Source organism: Trematosphaeria pertusa (assembly GCF_010094035.1).
Source record: "Trematosphaeria pertusa strain CBS 122368 unplaced genomic scaffold BU26scaffold_11, whole genome shotgun sequence".
NCBI classification, from domain to species: domain Eukaryota; kingdom Fungi; phylum Ascomycota; class Dothideomycetes; order Pleosporales; family Trematosphaeriaceae; genus Trematosphaeria; species Trematosphaeria pertusa.
Window position 1 is genome coordinate 1,109,231 of NW_022987222.1, and position 23,126 is coordinate 1,132,356.

Sequence of the window (23,126 nt, forward strand, 5' to 3'; positions counted from 1 at the left end):
ATCAGGACCATGGGGCGCAGGACATGGCTCGCAGGAAGAGCATTCCCTCCGTCATAGTTCCCATGTGGTATACTGCGGGACCAAAACCTTGATTCGTCGTTTGTGTGACGGTTGCCTGGCAGTCTTCAGCCTCGCGACCCTTGCCAACGCAGCTGAGAGGACGCGCATGTGCTGATGTGCATACCGCTCAAGTAATATCGCGGTAAAAATTGAGGGCGATTGGCTGGTTAAGCTAGTCCTTGCCGATGCTATTCGTGCGGAAAAAGGGTTGAGGCTCACCGGTTTGTGACGGTTTGCTGATTTGGGTGGCAGAGGGACCAGCGTCGGAAAGGTTTGTCGGTATATAAGAACCTCTTCTTTGCCCTTTCTCGTCTTCTTCTTCTTCGAGATCATCGCTTACACTAGTAGCCTGCTCCTTTAAAGCCTATCTGCTCAGAGTTTTTCACAAAATACAATCAGCGCTCAACGAAACACCGCGATCCCGCCGGTCAGCCTCGTCCAGTCCAAAATGGACTTCAGAAGGCTGCAATCCCTCAAAATCGACCTTACAACCACGAATTCGACTATTAGCAGTCTCCCTTCCACCCTCCTCGATGCGCTCATCCCCGGCTATGGCATCATTTCTCAGATCATCTTCCGCCTTCTCGGCTTCGATATCGGCCTCGTCGTCTCCGGAATCATCGTCGTCTTTGGACTAGCCAAGGGCGCGCAAGTCGTCTACTATAGGTCATACAGCCTGTTTGCATCGTACTTCTTGTCCTCCGTGCAGATCGAGGACAACGACCAGCTCTTCAACCAGATGATGGAGTGGATCGCCGATCAGCGCATGACGAAGATCTCACGCGATCTCAAGGCGGTTACGAAATGGGTCTCTGCGTACGAGGACAGCGACGAGGAGGCTAATGCGAGTGATGACGATGTGCTGGACGAATCGGGCATCTTCAACTACGAGAAGTGGGCTAGCAATATCCCACCGCGATACGAGCCCAACTACGGAAGTGACGAATTTTGGTTTCAAGGCCGCAAATTCATGTTCTCGCGGACAAGGAGGGAGAAGCAGAGAAGTCTTTGGAGTGATTCCGAGGATCAGTTCTTGTCCATCAGCTGCATCGGCAGGAGCACGGAGCCTATCAAAGAGCTTCTCAACCATGTCAAGAGATGGACTTTGACCAAGGAGAACAAGATGACGTCCGTCTACCGTCCGGCACCTAAGGAAGAGCGCAGAGACTGCGCGTGGGACAGGCAATCCTGCCGCCCCTCGCGCCCTATGAGCACCGTCTCTCTTGACCAGCAACAAAAGGCCGCAATCGTCATGGACATCAACGAATATCTCCACCCCGCGAGCGCTCGCTGGTACGCCGCACGCGGCATCCCCTACCGCCGGGGGTACTTATTCTACGGGCCACCTGGTACGGGCAAAACCTCACTCTCCTTCGCTCTTGCTGGCATCTTCGGCCTCGACATCTACTGCATCTCGCTCATGGAAGTTGGCCTCACCGAATCCGACCTCAACAAGCTCTTCACCACCCTCCCTCGTCGCTGCATCGTCCTCCTCGAAGACATCGACTCTGCCGGTCTTCGCCGCTCCGAGGACCCACCCACTCCCTCTGACTCTTCCGACACCAGCAGTAGCGACGGGACCACCTCCGAAGACGGCAGCCTCACGAAGATCAGCAAGACCGACGCACTACCGAAGCCACCGAATGGGCAGCAAACGGGCTTTAAGAGTTTGATTTCGCTCTCCGGCCTGCTGAATACGATTGATGGCGCGGCGTCGCATGAAGGGAGAGTGCTTATCATGACGACGAATCATCCCGAGAAGCTGGATCCGGCGCTTATTAGGCCGGGCCGGGTGGATTTGCAGGTGAAATTCACATTAGCAACGCGCGAACAAACACGGGATATCTTCAAGCGAATGTACTCCACGGAGCGGGATGCCAACGTCAAATCCCCGTCCTCCCCAGCCTCCATGTCCTCATCAAGTCCAACCACAAAGGTTATGGACAGGAAGTTCTCCAGCAAGCGCGAAGACGGCGAGTTCCTCGAACTGCTCAACCGCGAGCCTGTTCTGGATATCGTAGAACCGGAGAAGCTGAAGGAGATGGCGGAGGAGTTTGCGGAGAAGTTGCCCGAGGGGAAGTTCAGTCCAGCAGAGATTCAGGGGTTTCTGTTGACGCGGAAGAAGGAACCTTCTAGGGCGTTGAAGGAGGTGGAGGGGTGGAGGGATGATCAGCTGGAGGTGAAGAGGAAGGATGTTAAGGTTGTGAATGTGCAGTGAGGATTTGGGGAAGCAGGGTTTGGGCTGGAGGAAGAGGTTTGTGGGAGGTTCTTGCTTGCTTGCATAGAGGCGGAGTTGAATAGGCATTAAATTGGGGACTTCTGGGAAGTGACGTTTTTGGCGTGGTGTACGCATATTTTGCATAGCCTGTACATGTCCAGCAAAGCATGAACCCGATAGAATCCCATCCAAATATCCGGGCGCAGCCGTCCTTCAAATATCTCCGATGTTTTCTTCATCCCGGTTTCAAAACATCCTCCGCCAGGCCTCGAATGTCCGATACGTACGTCGCAAAAGGCGAAGGTACCCTGGCCATTCCTTCCTCCACTGTAGAGCCGCATTATTATTAATTAACCCTGTTGGCTGAGGGGTTTCCTTCGTATTCTCGCATTCAAACTCGGCTTCAATTCTCGCGACGAAAACTCAATGTCTCTACGGTCGCGGTACGACCCAACGTTCCAAGGCCCCGCTACGTCATTCCAGCGCATCGTCTCCTCCTTCGGACTTCCGTAGATTCCATCGAGCATCCCACTGCCTCTCCATGCATCGCATCCTGCTCGTCGCGAAAAGTCCGTCTAGCGAGGCTGAGCCGGGCGCCGGCAGCCTCGGCATTAAGCGACCGGGCATGACCTCGTATTCCGCTTGTCTATTGACACGGGTAAATGCTTGGCGGCTTCGTTCGGCTCGGTTCCTTTCGCGTCCTATTTTTGGAGGTGGTTAATCTATGCTTCGATTGTACAGCTGTCCGTTCAGATTCCGTTGATAAGAAAGAGGAGGATAGCGATGGGGACGAGGAGGACGCGCTGTCGGGGAGCCAGGAGATATGCGCACAGCTGCGGCCTCCAATTCAGCCGCTGCCAGCTGCAGGAGGCCTCGAGCCCACCGAACGCGCTTGGCCCTCCACAAGGATCAGCCCAAGCTGGCCCAGCCCTGTGTCGAAACGGCATGTGGCGCTGCGGCCTTGTGCCACTTTCTCCTTCTGATTCGTCGCCATCTCTCTTTTCCATCTCGAAAGCGGATGGTGGGATGCGCAGGGGCGCATGCATGTGGATGCGAGATGAGCTGCCGGACAGCCCATCTTTTGAATAAAATGGGGACGGTCCCCGCGTGGGCCTTGAGGATACGGACGTCTGTTTTGCGGACGTCTTGTTCATGCTGTCAACATTTGTTTTGGGGCGCAGTAATTGACTTGTTTTCAAGAGCTGGGATTTTGTGTGCTTACGGGCAATAAAAAAGTATTGATTCCTGTTGGATTTTGCGGCGTCTGCCTGGAACAGACGAAAAAAGATCCAGTCGTTCATTTCGAGGCTACAAGAGAGGATTGGGAACTACGCATAGCGACTGCATACGAACCATTGCCACCGCGGTTCTTCTAATCTGGATATATTCAGCCCTACGTATCGACTTTATCGTATCGGCAATCCGCTTGCGCTTCCCTGGACTGCAAAGCCGTTAGAACTTATATTAAGTATCTGGCGCCGCATATTCGACTTCGTATCGCAGGCCTTCTTTACCGTCCTTTGAGGCCTCAGAGCCTCGTTCCTCCCACCTCATCATGAGGCCCTTCGCAGTGTTACCGGCGTTAATAGCAGTCGCGGCGGCACAAGCAGAGTCTTTCTCGTTTGCGACGACGCAGGTGGAAACTTCGTTGGGGAATGTGGAGCCTACAGCTACGGAGACGCTGTCTGGACCTATCGAGACGGGAAGAGCGTGTTCGCAGATCGCACAATTCGTGGATGATAGCAGTTTAGAGTATCCAAGCGTGGAGGCCGAGGTCAGTTGCAACTTCCGTTGGGTTGGCGCTTAACAAGCCGTAGGCTGACTCAACTTAGCTTGCATTGGCGTGCCTCAAATCTGTACCTATCATTAAGAGCGCCGCGTCCTTGACCATCACCTCGTTAAAGCAGATGCTAGAATTTCAGTCGACACTTTCGTACCTGAAAAGCCCACCGGAAGGCTATCCAAATGACGGCGTAGATCTCATGGCAGGTCTGGACGATATCGACAGCAAAGTCACCAATGGCGATTACGACAACGAGTACGATTTCGAGAATGATATCGCGGCCCTGCTTGTCAAGGCGCATGATGGCCATCTTTCGTTTGGCGGCATGGCATACGGCGGCGCGTTCAGATGGCGGAGAAACAGGCAGATAGCGCTCATGTCGGCATCAAGTGATGGCAAGGAAGCGCCCAAGGTTTGGGCTATTCAAGACTTCAATCAAACTGGAGCGAGTTTCACACCATCCGCCATCACGCAGATTGACGGGAAGGATGCGGCACAGTTTCTGGAAGAGGAGAGCTTACTGAACGCGTACCACGACCCCGATACGAGGTACAACGCAATGTTTTACATGCAGCCCGCGGAGAATTATGGGTATTTCACGAATCCCCGCTTCTACCCAGGCCCCTCGGTAAACATAACATTCGAAAACGGGACTTCGAACGAGTTTCAAAATGCGGCTATCGTTTTGGATTCCAATGCATGGAGCTATGTCACGGACGGGGAAAGCTTCTATGAGACATTCGTTGTACCGTCGACTAGTTCGAAGAGACTAAAGAGGAGCCCGCACAGTCTGCCGCGTCACTTGGAGAATCCTAGGGAAGCTGAACTTAGCCGCCGCTACGTTCCTGAAGAGTACCCGACTCCCGTTATTGAGCACTCGGCGTCTGACGTTCCACTGGCCGGCTACTTCATCGACACCAGCGCAGGAACAATTGGTATCCTCATGGCACAGACATTCAACACTGAAAGCAACTCCGACTCGGAGGAATTCCAAGCTGTTGTTCAGCAATACATCGCCGAGGCACAATCGCGCAATGTTGCTAAGCACATCATCGACCTGCGAACCAACGGCGGCGGCAAGATCCTGCTCGGCTACGACATGTACCTGCAATTTTTCCCGTCTCAAGAGCCACAACTCATGTCCCGTTGGCGTGGTAACCAGGCCTCCGAGCTCTTCGGCCAGACAATCTCCTCCATCTCGAGTCTGACGAGCAGTGATGGCGAGCTATATACTTCGCCTTTCAACTTCCACTCCTACCTCGATAAGGACAACAACGAATACACGGCCTGGGGGGACATGTACCCGCCCTCGGTGTTCAACAGCGACAACTTTACCGACCTGCTGCGGTACAACCTCTCAGACCCGCTGACCACTTCGTCCGATCGCTACTCTATTGGCGTCACCATGACCGGATACGGCGACCGCTCAAACTTCACAGACGATCCCTTCAAAGCCGAAGACATCGTGCTCCTCTCCGACGGCATCTGCGCTTCCACCTGCTCCCTATTCACTGAACTTATGGTCCAGCAATCCGGCGTAAAAACCCTTGCAGTGGGCGGGCGACCGGGAGCCGGACCAATGCAGCCCGTCGGCGGCACGAAAGGCTCGCTCGTCTTGCAGTCCGACTACTTAGTCTCCATATCAGCCTACGTCATCCAATCGTTCGCCTCCAGCCTCGCCGAGGCAAATCAATGGGCCGAGTTCCTGCCAAATCCGTTCGGCATCATGGCCACGGACGCGTCCATCAACTTCCAGGACAACATCCGCAAGGGCCTCGAGCAAGATGGCATCCCCACGCAATTCCTCAACGACACAGCCAGCTGCAGAATATGGTACGAGCCAAGCCACCTGCTCAACGTGACCGCGCTATGGGACAAGGCCGCCCAAGTAGCATTCGGCAAGGACGGCGGCCTAGACGAGGACGCCTGCATCTCCGGCTCGGTAACCAGCGAAGAGGCACAGCAGGGCCAGGGCGAGGGCAATCCAACATCGGGAGGCGGCGGAAGCGGCACTACAAGCTCTAGTCCCTCTAGCTCGAAGGGCGCTGCTTCGAGCATTGCGAGGCCACCACAAGGAAGTTGGACGGCGATTGTTGTGTGTGGGGCGGTGGTGGTGGGTTCCATGGCGTTTGGGGCGAGCCTGGTTTGATGATGGATGGCATGGGTGGGTCATGGTTTGCATCAGGTTGGCGTTTTTGAGATGGTTTTTTCGGGGGGTAACGGGATTGGGGTAAGGCATGGTATGGCATCGCATGGCATCGCTTCATGAAAAGGGGAGATGGATGGGATGGGTTGGATTGGATTGGATTGGGCTAGATACCCGTGTAATGGGTGGGCTTGCTTGTGCGTGTATGTACGAGCAGTGTTCGATTTTGAATGTATATATTCCGTTCAGATTGAGCTGATTATATCCTTGATGTTTACTTCGGTATAGGGTCCATTATTCGCGAGTCGCGTAGAAGCAATAATTTACAGAGAAGCATAGAAACCCTTAGATGCTACGCCGAAATAACCATACAATGCGCCGCAACGACCACGTCTCATTACTCCCCAGTCTCACCTAGGCGTCTCACCTCCAATTCACACCCCAAAACTACGCAAGCGCCCTTACCGCAATCTTCGACACGTCAAACGCCCGCGCCAGCACCCCCAACAAGGCGCTCCAAGTCCACTTAGGATTCCTCTTCACACACCTGGCTGCGATGACAGCATGACCCATAACCTCGCACACAATACCCTCCTTGCGCAGCACCGCCTCCATGAACACGCTCGCGTCGTCCTGGTGCTTGGCCACGCGATGCAGAACCGGTCTGTCCCGCATGATAACAGCCGAGATCCACATGGCCGTCACGCGGCCGAAGACGCCCGCGACGAGGGTCAGCGCCATGACGAGGATGGCCATCTGGATGGTGACGAGCGAGGAGCTGGCGAAGAGGGCGCTCAAGATCATGAAGACGGCTACGGAGACGAAGATTTGTTCGGAGTCTTGACCGCATGCCGTGTCCGCGCTCAGCCCGCTGGATTTGTGACTTAACGATTTCTTGCTTGTAGTGAAGCGTTGTATGCCACTGTAGTCGAAGTCCTCCAGAAGAGGCTTTGGTGCAGATATTTACGCGCGCGCAGTCATAAATTCGCTCGACTTCGTCATAAAGAAGATGCGAGCAATACTACATATATAGTATCAGCAACAAAGACGCTACATTCCAAAATCCGCAGGCAGAAGGGGTATCATCAAAAGGTTCAGCGGTTTAGAGCAGAGATTTAGTTGCAACTTTTACATTAGCCCGCTAATTACGAATAATCGATCGTGCAAGCCAAAAGAAAAATTACCCCCAAAAAAAACCCGAAGCGTTAAGATTCTTTTATAGCATGAGTTAAGCGCACACAGCCTCCATCCACAAGCTTAGGCTATGCCCAAACCCCCCAACAATCAACTCAAAGACCTGTCAACTCTCCCCATCCCCCCACCTCTTTCTTTCCCCCGCTCCCCGCTTCCCTTAACACCCATAATTCTGCGCATACCACGTATACGTCCCCCCAGAACCACCCAAAAGCGCGGTGAACTCAAAGTTCCCCCCAGGGTTCGCGTACAGAACCCTATGTGTTCCAGTGGAAGCGTCCTGGTACACGATAGCCGCAAAATTTGCCGCGATGCAGTTAAAGCGGTATGCGCCGCCGGAGTCGGGCCCGTCGCCGTCGAACCAGCAGACTTGTTGGCCGTTGTCGGTGAGCGTCGCGTGGAGGTTGCTGAGGCCGCGCGACTGCCAGGCGGAGTAGATGAGGCAGGCGGATGAGAGGGGCGCGGTAAGGAGGGGGAGGAGGAGGTGTTGGGGCCTCATGGTGAATGGGTTGCGGTTGGCGGTTGGTGGTGGTGGTGGTAGTGCGGATCTGATGTGAAGTGGAGGGAGGCCGCTCAATCACTTGCTTCTTGTAGAGAGCAAAGCTACCAGTTTATATACCCACTCTGGTCGTTGTCAGGACTTCCACCGGCGCCGAAAGAAAGTCGCTCCATCTTATGCCCAGCATCCTTCTTCAGCGCGTTCGGCGCGGCAATATTGGGTACGAGCCTTACACGAGCATCGTACAACCAGAAGGATGGAACGAGACGGAACGAGAACTCAGGGCCAGCGACGAAAACATTTTATGCGCCAATCGTCGAGTGTTTCCCGGTGTAACCTAGGAAGAGTTGAGTCTCGAAGACATGAAGGAGCTGCTCCTACCTAGGTGATTTGCCGAGCAGCTAGCCGCTTTCGTTAAATGGGCTCTCGTATTTTCTAAGCACCACCGTGCTTGACAATGACATAATCGGGCCATTTTACCTGGGTAGCTTACTGGCCCCATTGCATTCGTGCATACCGCTGATATGTCGGGTGATGAGTGGAGAAATGTGAATGAAGCACGATATTTCGACTACTCAGGCATAGGATAAGCCAATGCTCTCGCGATGAAAGCATTAGAACGGTGCGCACACACCGAGCTTGAAAAGAGAGGCGTGTTTGACTAGAGAGAACATATACGGAAAGTCGACGGTGGGCTGCAAAGAAAAAGTGAGATATGCAGATGACTTTGGTGGATAGGTTGTTACATCCTTTCCGACGACATCGTTTCCACTCTGCAAGCCCCATGCTCCTTATTCGACGAACGAGGTGCGCACACCGTAGCAGCTAGATCGGCATAGTCGCCAACCTGGTGGGGCATGATGTTGCGTTCCAGGGAGAGAGCCATGGATAGGAAGCCAGCCAAGGGTACCAGCTTAGACAGCACCCACAGCTCTTTGGCCGGGGCTCCTATCAATACTTCTGCCGTTGGGAGGAGGGTGAGTAGCGTCGTCGAGCCGCTCGAACTGGCCTGGTAAGCGGCTCCCACATCTGCCTGAGCAATAGACGGGTTGCCGGCGCAGGAGGCGGAGTCACCAGCCGGACGTATTTGCTGTGCGCGATGCTTCCATGAAGCGGTGACGAGACCGAAAGTCTGTTGGTCACCGTGATATATACAGGAGGGTAGCTCTGATGTCCTTATGCTGCCGACCTCTCTTTTTTTAGACTTTCGATACCAATGATCGAAATGGGTGGCGGTTTGACTCGGGCCGGAATTGGCCTAGCTCAGCCTTGCTGCACGAGGGTCCGTCCGACGGCCGACGACACGCCAGATACGAAGCCATAGTTTGCGCATCCCAAAGCCTTGGTGTCTCAAAATTCAGGCGTTATTTCTCCATCCAACCCACCACAGTTCCCTCTTTGGGGCGCGAACGTCCCAATGTTTCATGTTTCGTCCCTGAGGCGCATCCCCAGGTGTAGGAAGATACAACGTGAATGGTGCATAGTTCCGTTCATCGGGAAAAAGCAGATCCCAACTCTTCCCGCACGTGCTCTGCTCAGTCGAAATTCATGAGGATAATTGCTTTCAGGCAATGATGGGCAAGTTCAAGAAGGCTGAGACCCATGCGTGCTGGGGGAACCCCACCTCCCAACCATCACAGTCCATGCAATCCCTTGTAACCTTGAAAACCACACCTATCCCAAAGTGAGATTGATGAAGAGCGTGAAACCAGGGCATGGCCCAAAAAGAGCAACGGGTTGTGAAGAACTAAGCAGTGCTCATTACCGCAAACTCAAACAATTAAGAATATAAAAGCATTACCCCAGGCGGTCCCTCCTCTTGATCCCACCGTACAAACCTCATCATCTAATTATCCACGCCCCCACCTCCCGGCTTAAAAATAGACCCCTGGCAAGACGACCCCCCTCTTGGTAGGTGTATCGACAAAAGGCCTCACATCCGGCTGACACACTGTACCCGGCGGCGGCAGCGTCCCCTCAGCCATATACGCTCGCGTCCAGCCAGACGTGCACTCCGATTCCGCAGCCGACATGCCATGACCAGTGGAGTTCTGCGCGAGGACGACAGAGCCAGGGAAGAAGGCGGACATTTTTTGGGCGCTGGAGAGCGGCGTGATGGGGTCGCGGAGGAAGTTTACAAAGAGAATAGGAAAGCTTGTTGTTGTACCGGCAGGGTCGAAACCTGCGGAAAAAACGAATAGGTTAGCAGGGTGTCTGCGGAGGAGGAAATTGGAGGACGTTTGGGAGGGGAAGGGAAGGGCTAGATAAGATGAGCAGGGCTTACCAGGAAATTGTTGGGATGGCGGCGGCGTGATGTCCATGCCCAAGCAGAGAAGCAGATTAGTGGCCGCCGAGTTTGCACCCGCGTAGTAACTCTCCTTGCGGAAGACTTCTCTCACATCCAGATACTCCTCATAGGTGGTAATCGGAAAATTCTTATTCGCATCAATGCACGTGATGAGGTGGAGAGCCTCCTGGTCGTCGAACGCCGCTGCAGCAGAGCCATAAGGCGCAGGCCCCGTTGCCGCAGGGCCAAAGTACGTCTCCCACGCCGCGTCCGCGAGGCCCTGTTCGAGCATAGCGAGGGTTTCAGCCAAGCTGGCCGCGTTGCCTACGAGGTTATAGAGCTGGGAGAAGAATTGGTTGGAGACGAGGGCATCGGTGATGACACCTGGGGCGTCGTCGGTGTTATGGATGGCTGGGAGTTCGCGCAGGTTCTGCAGGAGCGTGAGATAGCGGTTCTCGATTTCTTCGACAGAGGTGGAGGAGCCGTGGAAGGTGCATTTTTCCGGGCCTGCGTTGAAGCATGATTGGAAGAAGTCATGGAAGGCTGCGTCGGAGTCGTCTACGTCGGAGGGGAGCACGCCCGTGTAGTGCTGCACGCCGTATACGTTGCCGTCGAGGACCATGCGGCCTATGCGCTCGGGAAAGAGAGCTGCAAGTGTCTGGCCGAGCGCGGTGCCGTAGCTCACGCCGTAGTACCATAGTTTAGCGGAATCTGGGGTGCCCTTTTCCGCGGCGCGCAGGTCGACGAAGTGCATGATATCCTGCGCGACGGCGACAGTGCCGCCGTATTTAGCTGTAGTGTTTGCATTTGCCCTCGTGCAGTATTGGCCGTGAGCCTTGCTGCGTTGGTACATCTCCTGGAGAGGCACGGTATTACTGCCGCTCTGCTTAAACGCCTCCCGTGCCTCTACTTTTCCAGGGAAGCAGGTCAGCGCAGGGCCGCTGTTGTTCACACCCCGCGGCTCGAAGCTGATGAGGTTGTATTGGGACCCGAAGCTAGCCAGAAGTTGTTCGGCTCCGAGAGCCACATGGCTGAGACCAGATTGTCCGGGGCCGCCTTTTCGAGTCAGTGATGGCCGTTCTGGAGAGGATTGAGCACTCACCAGGGTTGAATATTATGTCTTCCGCAGACTCGTCGACAGAGATGTATTTAACCCATGCAATATTCGTCATACCAGCGCTCTCATCTGCATAATCTAGCGGTACGAGCAAGTTTGCGCAGCTCACTTTGGGGTTGTCAAAGCAAGGCACCCAGGTCAGTTCCTCTGACGGCTCGATCTGCACTAGTGTCAGCTCAGTTGAAAAACACTCCAAAGGAATGCAGGAGAGATAAACGCACATCTGCAAAATCGTTGACCATGGTTGGTGCAGTAGTGTTCGTCGCAGTGGTGTTGTGCCCTTCATCCCTAGACCATGGACGAGCGGATGCCGTTGCGAAAAGGCCTGCGGCCAGGAGTGAGGCGAGGCGACCCATAGCGAATGGAAGCAACGAGAGCTATAACGGAAGAGATGGAGCGAAAGAAATACACCTGGAAATATAGATCAATGGAGAACTGTAAAGCTGTGTGGAGAAGAGTTCCTTGAGGTACGTAGGTCAACTTCTTATACTCGAGCTTCGCAGCCACGCCTTCGCGATGAGGAAAGTGCGTTGCAAGCACAGCCATCGCCCCAGTGCATGCCGTCGAAGTAAAATTACATGAGCCTCAGGAGATTTCAGCTTGACGTGCGGCTCATCATGATGTTCTTGGCAGTAGCTATTTTCCCCAGTTGACGATGGAACATTGTCCGAATTGGGCTATTGGGCAGATACGCGCCTAGCCTTGTCAGCACCTTAGCAGGGGCGGACTTGACCGCGCATCCGAACACTGTATATGGGTTTGAGGCTAAGCAGGCGCTGCGTACCTGCTTGAAAGTCAATTTAGTCCTACGGAGAGCGAGCGGGCTTACTTGCATCTTGGCCTGCCGGCGCGACAATAGTCACCACGTGTACAGCCAAGCCGGATCCACCAGAGCATTCATTCCCACTGAGTACATCTATCCAGATTCTTATTTAATCAACTAGCCGCGATAGGCTCTCCGGTTTGTGATCCCACGTACTCGGATGGCGGTTCCCGACGTGGCGCAAGCATTTACCGTTCAAGAGTACTGCTAGTGACCCAAGGACGATTACTACTCTTGGGACTTTCCTGCAGCGATGAGGGCTAACGAGCACTTCAATGCCTCACTTCTTGACGCCCACTACGACAAGATTCCTTGGGCTCATCGCATAATCAAAGACTGGCTCGACCCATGCAGTCTCCACCTCGTCTTGCTCCCTCAACCACAGCCACCGATCAGTCACAATGACTGCTTCGACCACGCCGGCGCTGAAGGCCATTAGGCTCCATGTAACACTTAGCTCTTTCTTTCTCTCGGCATACTTCTCCTCGTAATCCTCGATCTCTTCGTCAGACAAACCACCCATCTTCTCCGCAATGAATTCTGGGTCGACCTCACAGAAAGTATTCGACGTCGTGAGTTTCGCAATAGCGGCCCTAACGTAGGATCGGAAGTCACTGTAGGCAAACTTCCGGAGCGTGCCGATGGTCAGCGGCGTGGATGTACCATCAGAGCTGAGACCTGGTCCGCGTCCATTCGGCGGGGTCCAGTTCACTTTGCTGGTATGGCCATTTGCTGAGACGCCGCCGCCTACCAGGCCATCGACATCGACAGGTGCGGAAACTACACCCCGATCCAGAAATATGCGCTGAAGAAGCGCGCGGTAAAAGTGTCGGGTAAAGAAGAGCTCACTGTCTTCGCGGCCCCAATTGAAGGGCGCCTGGACGGCCATCATGCGTGCGGTGATATTGAGGCGGACACCTTTTGGTGGGCTATCCGAGGCAGGAGTGCTGTTCGCTGGCGAAAGCGGAGCGTGCGGTAACGGATAGTTTGCTAACTTTTCAGACATTGGAAATCCATGCGGGTCAAACGCGTTGGACGTCGACGCGAGGCGAGGATGATTCGGTCGCAGTGTTGGGAGTTTATAGGTTGGGGGCCCTAAGCGTTCGGTTACGAGGTTGTAACAGCATCCTACCATTGCTACGGCGGATATCGACGGATTTAAGAGCATCGAGCGGAGCCCGTGATGGACTAGGTTGCCACAAGAATGGAGCGAGATGACCATGGCGTTTACATTGGTAGGCTTTGGGACGGCTTCCAGGTTGGACGGCTCTTCAACCACGCCGGACGTGGACGTGACATTATCCTCCTGGACTCGTGAACTGTCGAGCACTTGGTCGATCACTGGCCCAAGATTGCCATCCTTGATGATGTGCTCGACGTACTGCACGCTGCCATGGCCTTCTGTGTAGATCTGTAGGGTGGTTGTGACAGTCTTGCTCTCCACCAATGTGTCGCCGTTTTGTGAAGGCTGCGGTATTATTGCGCAACCATTGTCCTCACAGCTTGCTCCGTTATTCAGAGGCCGGTCATGCGTGGAAGTTCCCGATGCGGACTCTGCCATTTGTTCAACCGGAGCATTGCTCGCACCGTTGATATCCTCGCGAGCGGTGTTCTCCGATATCGACGAAGAATCAATGCCGTTGGACCCGCTGCTCTTCCCGTTCTGCCCCTTTCTCAGGCCGGCTCGGTATTCTTTCTTATTTCTCATGACCAATGGCTTCGCTACTAACTTGGCTTTGATATCCATGTTCTTAGCGCCTTCAATGTTATGCTGCTTGCTCTCAACAGCAACAATATGCTTGGAGTATGGGCGTGCAGCAAGTGCACGACCAAGGTAGTTCTGGCCTGAGCCGAAGTCCACAAGATGTGTGATCTCGCTCTTTCCTGACGCTGTAATGTCGGAAGTCAGTCTGTCGACGAAGCGAGCAAAGTTGTCCACTTCGTGCACCTTCTTGACTTTCATGCCAACTGCGATGTCACGGCTTATGTTGGGCTTTTGAACCTTCAACCCTGAGTTTGGCGGAGGGAACTCGCGTCCGAGCAGGTGCTTTCGCACATCTCGGATATACTTCAGTAGATCTCTCGGCGGAGGAGATCCGCCACGCCACGTAAGTTCCCCGTCTCTTTTCTCATCGAATTGTGTCAGGTCCTCTCTCATTAGCAGGTCCAGGATATCCATTATGTCCCGGCTTTTGAACCATGTCCTCCATGGCTGGGGAAGGATAGAGGAGTAGATGTCTGGCGATCTCGTGTAGAAATCCAGGATGTGGACGCCTCCACATAGCGTCTGCAGCAGCCATGAGGAAGTAGTGAATTCCAGGAGGGACTCCACGAAGTCATCTACGTCAGAAAATCCGACCGGCAGCGGGAGAAGCGCAGCGGGCCGCATAGTGTTGTCCGCAGTCTTCGCTCCGGCGAATTTGCGTGACGAGACTCTCGACTCTGGAAGTTGCGTGCTTCATCTGGAAAATGAGGGCGAATTCTTGGTGTGCGGAATTCGCCTTTCCCGCCCAGGTGAGCCCGAGTGGCCCGTGCGCCTCGCGAGCTGTGGCTGATCTTCCGCATTGACGACCTGGCCGGCAAGCTTCAACTCGCGACTCCGCTCCGTTTTACCCAGAGCCGCCTCGCCAGCCTTTGATTGCAGGCGTTCCCGTGTCATCTGGCCCAACATGATGTCTACGTCGAACGACGAGGACCCCTTCTTGCAGGTTCAGGCGTGAGGCCCCTCCTTTCCGGCTTCCGGGCGCCTGCCTGGATGGAATACTGACACGCGTCACAGAGATGTGCTGTCTGCGCTGAACAACTCACGGCCCCTGTTTGCTTCGTACCGGCGAATCCGCTCGTCCGCCTCGTCCGCGAACTCCCCCGAGCTTCGAGAAGCGCGCATCGAGCTCGAGCAGACGCTGCAGGACCTCAGCCAGGACCTCGAGGACCTGATCGAGAGTGTCAAGGCGGTTGAGCATGACCCCTATCGCTTCGGCCTTGAGATAGACGAAGTAGAGCGGCGGAGAAAGCTGGTGAAGGATGTTGGGGACGAGGTTCAAGACATGCGCGAGGAGCTCCTGCAGACCGTCCACGACGCCCAGAACAAGGGCAAGGCCGCCGTGAATGGAGACGTCTTGCCCGACCCAGACTCCTTCGAAGAGCAAGACGATTATGCACAGTTCGAGCAAGAGAGGCAGATGGAGTTGATGCACGAACAAGACGAACAGCTGGATGGCGTCTTCCGAACCGTGGGCAACCTGCGACAGCAAGCCGACGATATGGGCCGCGAGCTCGAGGAGCAGGGGGAGCTCCTGAATGACGTCGACACTGTGGCCGACAGGGTCGGCGGCAAGCTGCAGACTGGCATTAAGAAGGTGGGCTGGGTCATCAAAAAGAACGAAGGTAATTGCCCTTTTAAGAATTGATTGGCAGCACTACTGACCCTCTCGCCAATCTGCAGATCGGTGGTCCAGCTGCTGTATTGCAGTACTCATCTTCGTCCTCATACTGCTCCTAGTCTTGCTGCTCATCCTCTGAGTCTTGGCCCTTAGTTGCAACCTTTGCAACCAGCGACAAGTCGCCAGCCCACGACACTCTCTGACACTGTTCTCTTCTCAAGAATGAAAGTGTCTTCGCGTGATGCTGCCCTGGCCTCGTTGCTCGGCTAGGTAAGCCGTGGCAGTGAGGGCATATTCAACGGATTAATATCGAAATATCGCTCATAGCAGCAACTTCGAGGAATGGGGCGCGTAAATCCCAGCCTCGTCCGATGCTTCGACCTATTGGGGACGATGGGGCTCCAAACCCTGCTTCACCTGCTGCTGCATCTCCAGTTGGGCTCGGATGCGGAAGAGTGCGACTTTGGAGACTAAATCTTAGCCGGATGAGGAGTGCTCTCATCTGTGCCCATCGCTAAGAGGTCCCCTTTGGCCTCGGAAATATGATGCGAGGATGCTATGGGAACAGGCGTCGTCACCACTACCGGCTCCTGGGCTTGGCCAGCATGGTCGGCATTATTGGTTGTCTGGGGAATATAGTCTATGCGGTAATGCAGGTACCCCCAGCACCCTTTATTTGCACGTGTCCCGAGAATGGTCTCGGCATAGCGCACTCTCAATCTTCCTCGATCGAAGACTGATGGCGCAGCAGACGAATACTATCTCTGCGACTACTCAACCCATCTATGCTCTTCATCAGTCAATAAGGCGAGCTCCAATCGGAATACGCATTAAATTAAGCTCGTCAAAATGTGTCCTTCGGGGCCGCAAACTTCATCGCCCTGCGCGCCTGAGATTCGTTCCTGTCCAACAACATTCCTCGCTTCTATTCATCGCGCAACATTCCTGACATTTCCGAATTCTCTCCAATTTCTTTATCCGCGTCTTTGGAATGCTTCTAATACATCCCGTACCATTAAGCTCTAAACCGTCGTTACCATTCCTCCTGAGACGCCACGGGTCGGAGGGCGTGTTCAGGCTTAATTGTCAACGCTGTCCCATCTTAACACCACCAGGCACCGGATGCTAGCGACGACCGACACTTTCTTTTGAATAGCAGCTGTATTCCACAGCTTCGAAGCTCTTTGGCAACCTATTCATCGTCGAGATGAGCCCGTCATTCGCTTTGCTCTCTGCCTCATCCTGCCCTTGCCTTCCTACGGTCGGTCTGTCCTTTTCGCACCTCAGGCCCGTCACATCTAGGTGACTGAAGCGCCAGTCACTTAATGGCTGGGTCCTACAGCAGCGGCGGGGAGGGTAGCCAGCGGCCCAGCAAATCCGAGGCTTTGACGACCATCACTATCAAGATCAACACAAAGATCCCCCGTCGACAGCTGACACTGGTCGCCATCACCGTCTTGTTGAATGTCTTGCTTTGGAGTTCTCTCATTTGTCTCATCACCACTGTTTTCCAAATCGCATCCGAGCCGGACGACACAACCAACATCCCTTCGGAAGTCTTCACTCTGACATCCGTATGTATCTCCCCTTGCTATTATGCCGCGTGACTTACACCCGCCAGGCCCTTGTCACGATAGCATACATCGTCCTCCACACTATCTTCTCCCTCAAGCAAAGAATATGGAAACATCAAAGACGACACCCATCTATGGTGAAGAAGGCTTCGTATGTCGCCATCCGCCTTGCTGTCACATTATGTGTTCTATGGCTCTTGACTTCCGGCTGGAACATGATCCTTGTCGCTCGTCGGCCCGTATGCCTACCGAAAGCGCCTGGCCTTAAAGGCTGGGAATCTGGCACACCCTGTCGGGTTGGCCGTGCGGGCATTGCCTTTGCTATGATAGCGCTGTACGTCACCGCCACCAGGCACTGTATCGATATCATTAACAAAGGCGTAGGATGGCTTCCTGTACGTTGTTCGGCATGCTCTCGATCGTGCGCCGTCCTTTCGAAGCCCACCTGCTGAAGCACGGCTATAGACCACCACCCGCCAACCCTCGCCTCACACCTGGTGTTTCTCGAAGGGCGTCACCATCCCGCAGCGCTTCTATTGCCTCCGAAAAGTATCAAGGTGGCCGGGTATCTGCGTCAACACATAGGAGCACCCCTTCGAACACTTCCAACACCGATGTCGAGACATGGGACCTGAACTCGGCGTCGCCTCCCTCAACAATCCACGCTCCGTCGCCCATCCGGTCAATAGGGCTGGGTATCTTCACATCCCATGCGCAGCCCCCGCCGCTCCCTCCGGCCTTCATCATTCCGCCACGTGCTCCGTCGGTAGAGTCCCCACCACCTGTCTTCTATCCCTCCGCATCCAACCAACATCTTCCACCACCTCCTCGTATGTCTGCTCTTATTGCGCCCTCGGGGTTTGTACCCTTATCGGTTCCAGCACAGTACTCAGCGTCTGCATGGCGTGCTGTCCACCCGCCAGCGCCTTCCCCGTTAGGGCCAGCTTCGTCACGCTCTCATCCGCACCTGCGCGATGCAAACTCCGGCTACAGCTTTTCCTACCGCAGTCGCTACTCACGTTCATCCGTCTCTCTCACGCGTCCGCATCGCCTCAGCTCGACCACACCGGTGGGCAGCGTCGCATGGAGCACGCGAAGCGGGTCGACGGGCCCAGACGAAGGCCGAGGAAGTCCTTCTTCCGGAAGCGGAGGTTCCAGGCGAAGAGCTAGCGCCAACGAGATCGCATACGCCATCCTGAACGGCACCCATATACCGGGTACTGAGCCTCCAAAGCCTCGAAATATGGGCCATGTTCGGACTGCTAGCGCACCCGATGCCACGACGGGTGCTCAACAAGCCGGTCGCAAATGGAGGAGCTGGAAACCTCAGCTAGAAACGCCTCAGCTAGAAAAAGCGCAGTCCGCGAGTCAAGAGGAGAGCAACGAGGCGGTCCCTGCTAAGATTTTCAAACTTGTCAGGAGCTCCTCTGCTGAGCTGCTGAGCAAGTTTAGTCCCGATAGCAGCCCGGACGACGACAAAGTCAACCTTCGCAAAGAGCTTGAGAAGGAACTAGACGATATAAGGCTGAGCATTGAGAAAATTCTTCCCTTCCGCAAGTACCGCTCTGCGAGCCCACTGCGACACTCAGATATCCCGGCTGGTGCCGCGAACGTAGCAAGAGCTGCGTCAACAACAGTTAGTCGCACGCCGCAGAACGCGAACATGCAGCCCAAGCACGGTGGCGGCGGAGGAAGCGCGGACGCAAGTGCGGGAGCGCAGATGCCCGCCGCCCAAGCGAGGAGAATGACGTTCGATGAGTTGAAGAATAAGCCGCTACCGAAGATCGCGGCGCTGTAAACTTCTCCTTCCTTTCCCTCTCTTTTTCCATTATCAGCGACTTCGACCAGACTAATTGCGGAGTAATGGTATACCCCGGGTAATCGATCTATCTATTCCATTCGCTGTTGGGATCTCTTTTGTCACTCGGGATGGGGCGTTGCAATGGAATGGAAACATGGCATTGTACTGGCGCAGGGCTATGCTATTCGGCATAGTCTATAGAGGCCGCGTAATCGAGAAAAGCATATCTTTGGGACTTATTAAATCGGTCTGGGTTTCCTTTGTGTGTACAGGGCAGGGTCGGTGGGTATTTGAAAGGTTTGAGGTGTATGAATAGACAGCTTGTATTATTATCAAATCTATCTGCAGACAGGATCAATGCAACAGAGTTATCCTCCATTATGCGGTATACTCAATCTGACGCAGTTCGCCTATTGGTCGAAGTGCCCTGGGTGGTACGCTCTTCCATCCACAGAGCATCTACTGATGCCAATCGTCGTCGTAAGCATATATTTCATTCCGTCTGTCCTCCTGGGGACCTATGACGTCTATCTCTATAGTCGTAACTTCGCCTACTCCTCCTCCACTCAGTCCCTCTTAGTAGAATTCCAATTATCAATCGGCGCCACATCCTTGACCTTCTCCCAGAGCTGCTCAATCCGCTCCGCCGCCTCCTTGCTCAGCCCACCCTTCTTCAGCCCCTGCACCGTCTGCTCAATCTGCTTGAGACTGCTCGCTCCGAAGATCACCGCATCGCCCAGCTCCGCCTTCATCGCAGAATTGTACCCCACCCAGCGGTACGCCAGCTCCGCCTTGCTGGTCCCCTCTTTCGCCGCGATGTCGCTCCACTCGCCGAGCGCCTCGCGCAGCGCGGGCTTGTCGTACAGGTTCTTGTACATGCCGCCGATGGCCTGGGCGTTGAAGCGGCCGGCGCCGGCGTCGAGGTCCGCCGGCGTCTTCGTCAGGAAGCCGCCAGCTAAGGGCGAGTAGGCGTAAAACACCATGTTTAGCTTGCGCAGGGTGGGGAAGAGCAGGAACTCGAGGTGGCGCGCGACGGGCGAGTAGTTGCCCTGATACACGCTAGGGAGAACATAGCCCTTCGCTTTGGCGACATCGTAGACCTCCTGCACTTGCTCGGCGGTGTAGTTGCTCAGGCCGAAGCGCTTGAATAGTCCTTTCTTGTAGACTTCATTGACGGCCTCGAGCGTTTCTTCAATCGGCACGGTTGCGTCCGGCGCGTGCAGGTACAGGATGTCGAACTGGTCGATCTGGCAGCGTTTCAGGCTGTCCTGGGCGTCGGCGAGCACGGCGTCTCTTTTGAGGGAGCCCGGGCCGAAACCGCCGAGGAGCTTGGTGTCGATGATGAAGGATTCGTGGCCGGGGCTGCGGCCGATGGTCTCCTCGGAGCCCGGGTAGAGGCGCGCGGTGTCGAGGGTGGTGACGCCTTCGCGCTTGAGGAGCGCGAAGGCTTCCTGGACGGCGGCGTCGGTGCTGAAGGCGCCGTGCGGGTTGAGGGCAGCGCCGCCGAAGACGGCTTTGATTTGCATTTTGGAAAGGCGGGGGATTGGGGTAGTTGGAGAGTGGGTAGAGCGGTTCCGACGCGCGCTGTGGGCTCGGTGGGAGCTGTAGATGGACGAGATGTGGAGAGAGACGAGAGAGTTGATTGATTGACTGAGACTGGAAAGAGCGACGACGCCTACCAACGTACCTTTATACCTACGTACGTACCCCTCTATGCCCTGCCCGGTGCGGCGGCGGCGGCCACTTTTCGGGGCGGGCTACCCAGGGCACTTTTCGGATACTTCCCCCTCTCGTGCTACAGCAATACACCGACACGACACTACCAACCTATACCAGGTATCCCCCATGGATTACTCATCCCGCGGCCTGGGCCCCACACGTTCGCTCGGCAGTCCGCACGCTGGACGCCGATACCTCCACCACACGCGCATTCCTGCGGAGGGACAATTCGTCCGTCGCCGTGATTGTTGCGCCCGAACGCCCCGTGTTGTTCGAAGAAGGATACAGTGTAAGGAAGTTGTAGTTAGTCGAAGCGGATAAGCACTTACGGAGCAGCGCGATCTGATTGGCCTCGATGGGAGGGTGTCGCTTGGAAATAAGGTCGCTAAGGGATGGTGCAAAACCTTGGAAAGCGTTCTCGTGCGATTAGGCAATGAGGAAGGAGTGCAAAAGATATGCCAAGGAGAGGTCACGATAGGGCAGCTCGGGGATAGGCTCAGGGAGAGTGCGACGCGGTGCGTTGTGCTTTGCGGACAAGCCGTTGCGGCGTGGTTTGCTGGCAAAAGTCGTGGTTCATTCATGCGACGGAGTACAGCTTGCGCAGGTAGCGTTCTTGGAAGGAACGAATCAGTCGCGCGACTGTGCAAGAACGTGCGTATTCTTCCAAGGTTCCCCCGTCTGGGAGACCAGAGCTACAATTACAACCTCGCACTTTCCCTCTCAGGGATCTTCTCCCACGCCTCCTCAAATCCACAACCCCTCACCCAATGCGGACCCCCGGACTCCACACTATCCATCACCATATTACTAATCACCCTCCACATATCGCCCTTCACCAAGAACCCCTCCCTGTCCTCAAAACCCTTACACACCTTCTCCCCATTCGCCAGCGCCCTAATCAGCTTGCTCGTATGGCCATCGTCCTCGAGCCTATTGGCCCTCTTGATGATGTCGTCCCATGACGAATCCTGGCTGGATTTGTAGGAAGTGATGTGGGAAAGGGAGAGGTCTGGGGAGCCGCGCGACACGTACATGGTGAGGTCGTTGCGGACTTTCCATTCGAGGAGGCGGCGTTTGGTGGCGGGGGTTAGGAAGGAGGCGTGGAGGAAGGAGGAGAAGAAGATGCTGCAGTTTACGCAGTGCATATAGAAGAAGTCGAATTTTACTTGGTTGGGTGGGTGTTGGGCGGTTGCCGTGTAGTATACTATACCCAATCAATCAGCAATTTCGATTGCAAGAGGGGTGGAGAGGGATCGTACCAGCAGCATTGATCATCTCCGCCGTCTTCTCCTCAAGCTGGTCTTCCGAGATGACGTATTGCGCAGCGTACTTGACCATCTCGTCCGGTGCGCGCTTTAAGATGCCATCACGGATCTTGTTGCCATCCTTCCATTGTGGAGCAGCCTTCAATTTCTTATCCGCCTGCATGTCCTTGAGGAGCTCGACTACCGTCTTCGTAGACTTTGGATCGGCACCATTGGACTTCGCGGCTTCCTCAGCGCCAATCAAGAGGGGCTTCGTCCAGCTGTCGTGCACTGCGGCTTGCGCGAGAGCTTCGGCGATGATGGCGGGTTGGCGGAACTCGACGCCGAAACCTAGGTGGATAATGGGGTGTAGAAAGCCTATGCAATCCTGTCAGCTTTGAGACCAGTTGTGGAGATGCGCATTCTACTGGCCTGCGAACATGCGCACAAGCATATCGTCTGCCCTCTCGTCTCCCTTGAACACAAACTCATTCAGCACGTTCTCCCATCCTTTCTTCTCGATCTCGGCCTGGAAGAACACCATGAAATCGTGGTAGGACTTCTCGTTGCCCAAATACGTTTTATATCTCTCGGGGTCATGCAGATCATCGACAATCTTCTTGTGGAGCGGGACGGGAGGACGCTGATATGACGTGTTGTTATCGTAGCCTTTCTTGATCTGGTCGGGGGTGGCTTTGAGAGCGAAGATGGTGAGGAGGTGGTGGACGATGTGGTTCTGTCGAGCTCCATGTTAGCTTGTGGAAAGCTGTAAGCCACTCGGGTGGAGACGTACATGGAACCCATCCTGGTTGAAGAAGATATGGTACTTTTCATGATTCTCCTGCAACAGCTCGCTCGCCGTCTTCGCGCTATCCCCCGTAATCCCTTGCACATAGAACTCCGGCTGCTGCGAAGCCTCAAGATGGATCTTCGACGCGGTAGCCATTCTTCTCAATTGCCCTCTGTCACTTTCTTGCGGAATTCGATGTATCGTAGTGGCTCTCGATCGAGTCGCGTTGCTCAATATGGAGGGGAGGAAAGCTTTTCTTATATGAACAGTTCTGGCGAACATTTGCGACAAGTGCTTCACCCCGCATCGAAGTCCAGAAGCGCGCGATTTGAAGGCGGAAAGAGTCGCATGCTCACAGGATCGGCCCGTGTGGCTGCAAGAAGGTTGTTTTTTGACAAAGATGACGTTGCGGGGAAGCTCAAGCTCGCCTGGCTCGGAGCTTCGGCGTCTGCGGGCCACGAGCTTAGTAAGGGTGCCAGAGGTCTAGT

General features: G+C 54.9%; 10 protein-coding genes across 10 annotated transcripts; 4 read left to right on the forward strand and 6 right to left on the reverse strand.

Moving 5' to 3' along the window:
• Positions 1-409: 409 nt before the first annotated feature.
• BU26DRAFT_521663 (P-loop containing nucleoside triphosphate hydrolase protein) lies at positions 410-2,539 on the forward strand. The gene has a single exon (XM_033829596.1). It carries the CDS (start codon positions 509-511, stop codon positions 2,276-2,278), a length of 1,770 nt encoding a protein of 589 aa, XP_033681204.1. The 5' UTR covers positions 410-508; the 3' UTR covers positions 2,279-2,539.
• Positions 2,540-3,027: 488 nt separating this feature from the next.
• BU26DRAFT_507817 (uncharacterized protein) lies at positions 3,028-3,579 on the reverse strand (the record flags this gene model as incomplete). Its single annotated transcript, XM_033827028.1, has 1 exon — positions 3,028-3,579. One exon carries the CDS (start codon positions 3,577-3,579, stop codon positions 3,028-3,030), a length of 552 nt encoding a protein of 183 aa, XP_033681205.1.
• Positions 3,580-3,833: 254 nt separating this feature from the next.
• Positions 3,834-6,210, forward strand: BU26DRAFT_432181 (peptidase S41 family protein-like protein; the record flags this gene model as incomplete). Its single annotated transcript, XM_033823961.1, has 2 exons — positions 3,834-4,052; positions 4,111-6,210. The coding sequence occupies 2 exons, from the start codon at positions 3,834-3,836 to the stop codon at positions 6,208-6,210; spliced, it is 2,319 nt and encodes a 772-aa protein (XP_033681206.1).
• A 444-nt stretch (positions 6,211-6,654) lies between these two features.
• BU26DRAFT_607448 (uncharacterized protein) lies at positions 6,655-8,231 on the reverse strand (the record flags this gene model as incomplete). The annotated part of the gene is made up of 2 exons (XM_033835752.1): positions 7,584-8,231; positions 6,655-7,078 (listed from the first exon to the last, which is right to left on the reverse strand). Exons 1-2 carry the CDS (start codon positions 7,898-7,900, stop codon positions 6,655-6,657), a joined length of 741 nt encoding a protein of 246 aa, XP_033681207.1. The 5' UTR covers positions 7,901-8,231.
• Positions 8,232-9,774: 1,543 nt separating this feature from the next.
• BU26DRAFT_567696 (alpha/beta-hydrolase) lies at positions 9,775-11,660 on the reverse strand (the record flags this gene model as incomplete). The annotated part of the gene is made up of 4 exons (XM_033833682.1): positions 9,775-10,082; positions 10,185-11,243; positions 11,290-11,464; positions 11,526-11,660. The coding sequence occupies 4 exons, from the start codon at positions 11,658-11,660 to the stop codon at positions 9,775-9,777; spliced, it is 1,677 nt and encodes a 558-aa protein (XP_033681208.1).
• A 349-nt stretch (positions 11,661-12,009) lies between these two features.
• BU26DRAFT_64492 (uncharacterized protein) lies at positions 12,010-14,673 on the reverse strand. Its single transcript, XM_033836137.1, has 2 exons — positions 12,138-14,673; positions 12,010-12,088 (listed from the first exon to the last, which is right to left on the reverse strand). Exon 1 carries the CDS (start codon positions 14,514-14,516, stop codon positions 12,408-12,410), a length of 2,109 nt encoding a protein of 702 aa, XP_033681209.1. The 5' UTR covers positions 14,517-14,673; the 3' UTR covers positions 12,010-12,088; positions 12,138-12,407.
• A 123-nt stretch (positions 14,674-14,796) lies between these two features.
• On the forward strand, positions 14,797-15,649 carry BU26DRAFT_532819 (uncharacterized protein; the record flags this gene model as incomplete). Its single annotated transcript, XM_033831122.1, has 3 exons — positions 14,797-14,843; positions 14,907-15,514; positions 15,573-15,649. The coding sequence occupies 3 exons, from the start codon at positions 14,797-14,799 to the stop codon at positions 15,647-15,649; spliced, it is 732 nt and encodes a 243-aa protein (XP_033681210.1).
• Positions 15,650-16,919: 1,270 nt separating this feature from the next.
• Positions 16,920-18,882, forward strand: BU26DRAFT_405721 (uncharacterized protein; the record flags this gene model as incomplete). Its single annotated transcript, XM_033822858.1, has 3 exons — positions 16,920-17,084; positions 17,132-17,418; positions 17,469-18,882. Coding segments are annotated over 3 exons (1,866 nt in total), but the record flags the coding sequence as incomplete, so codon positions are not given.
• A 548-nt stretch (positions 18,883-19,430) lies between these two features.
• On the reverse strand, positions 19,431-20,573 carry BU26DRAFT_64512 (aflatoxin B1 aldehyde reductase member 2). The gene has a single exon (XM_033836138.1). The coding sequence runs from the start codon at positions 20,409-20,411 to the stop codon at positions 19,452-19,454; it is 960 nt and encodes a 319-aa protein (XP_033681212.1). The 5' UTR covers positions 20,412-20,573; the 3' UTR covers positions 19,431-19,451.
• A 729-nt stretch (positions 20,574-21,302) lies between these two features.
• BU26DRAFT_432064 (uncharacterized protein) lies at positions 21,303-22,794 on the reverse strand (the record flags this gene model as incomplete). Its single annotated transcript, XM_033823952.1, has 4 exons — positions 21,303-21,808; positions 21,864-22,236; positions 22,297-22,584; positions 22,642-22,794. The coding sequence occupies 4 exons, from the start codon at positions 22,792-22,794 to the stop codon at positions 21,303-21,305; spliced, it is 1,320 nt and encodes a 439-aa protein (XP_033681213.1).
• Between the last annotated feature and the right edge of the window lie 332 nt (positions 22,795-23,126).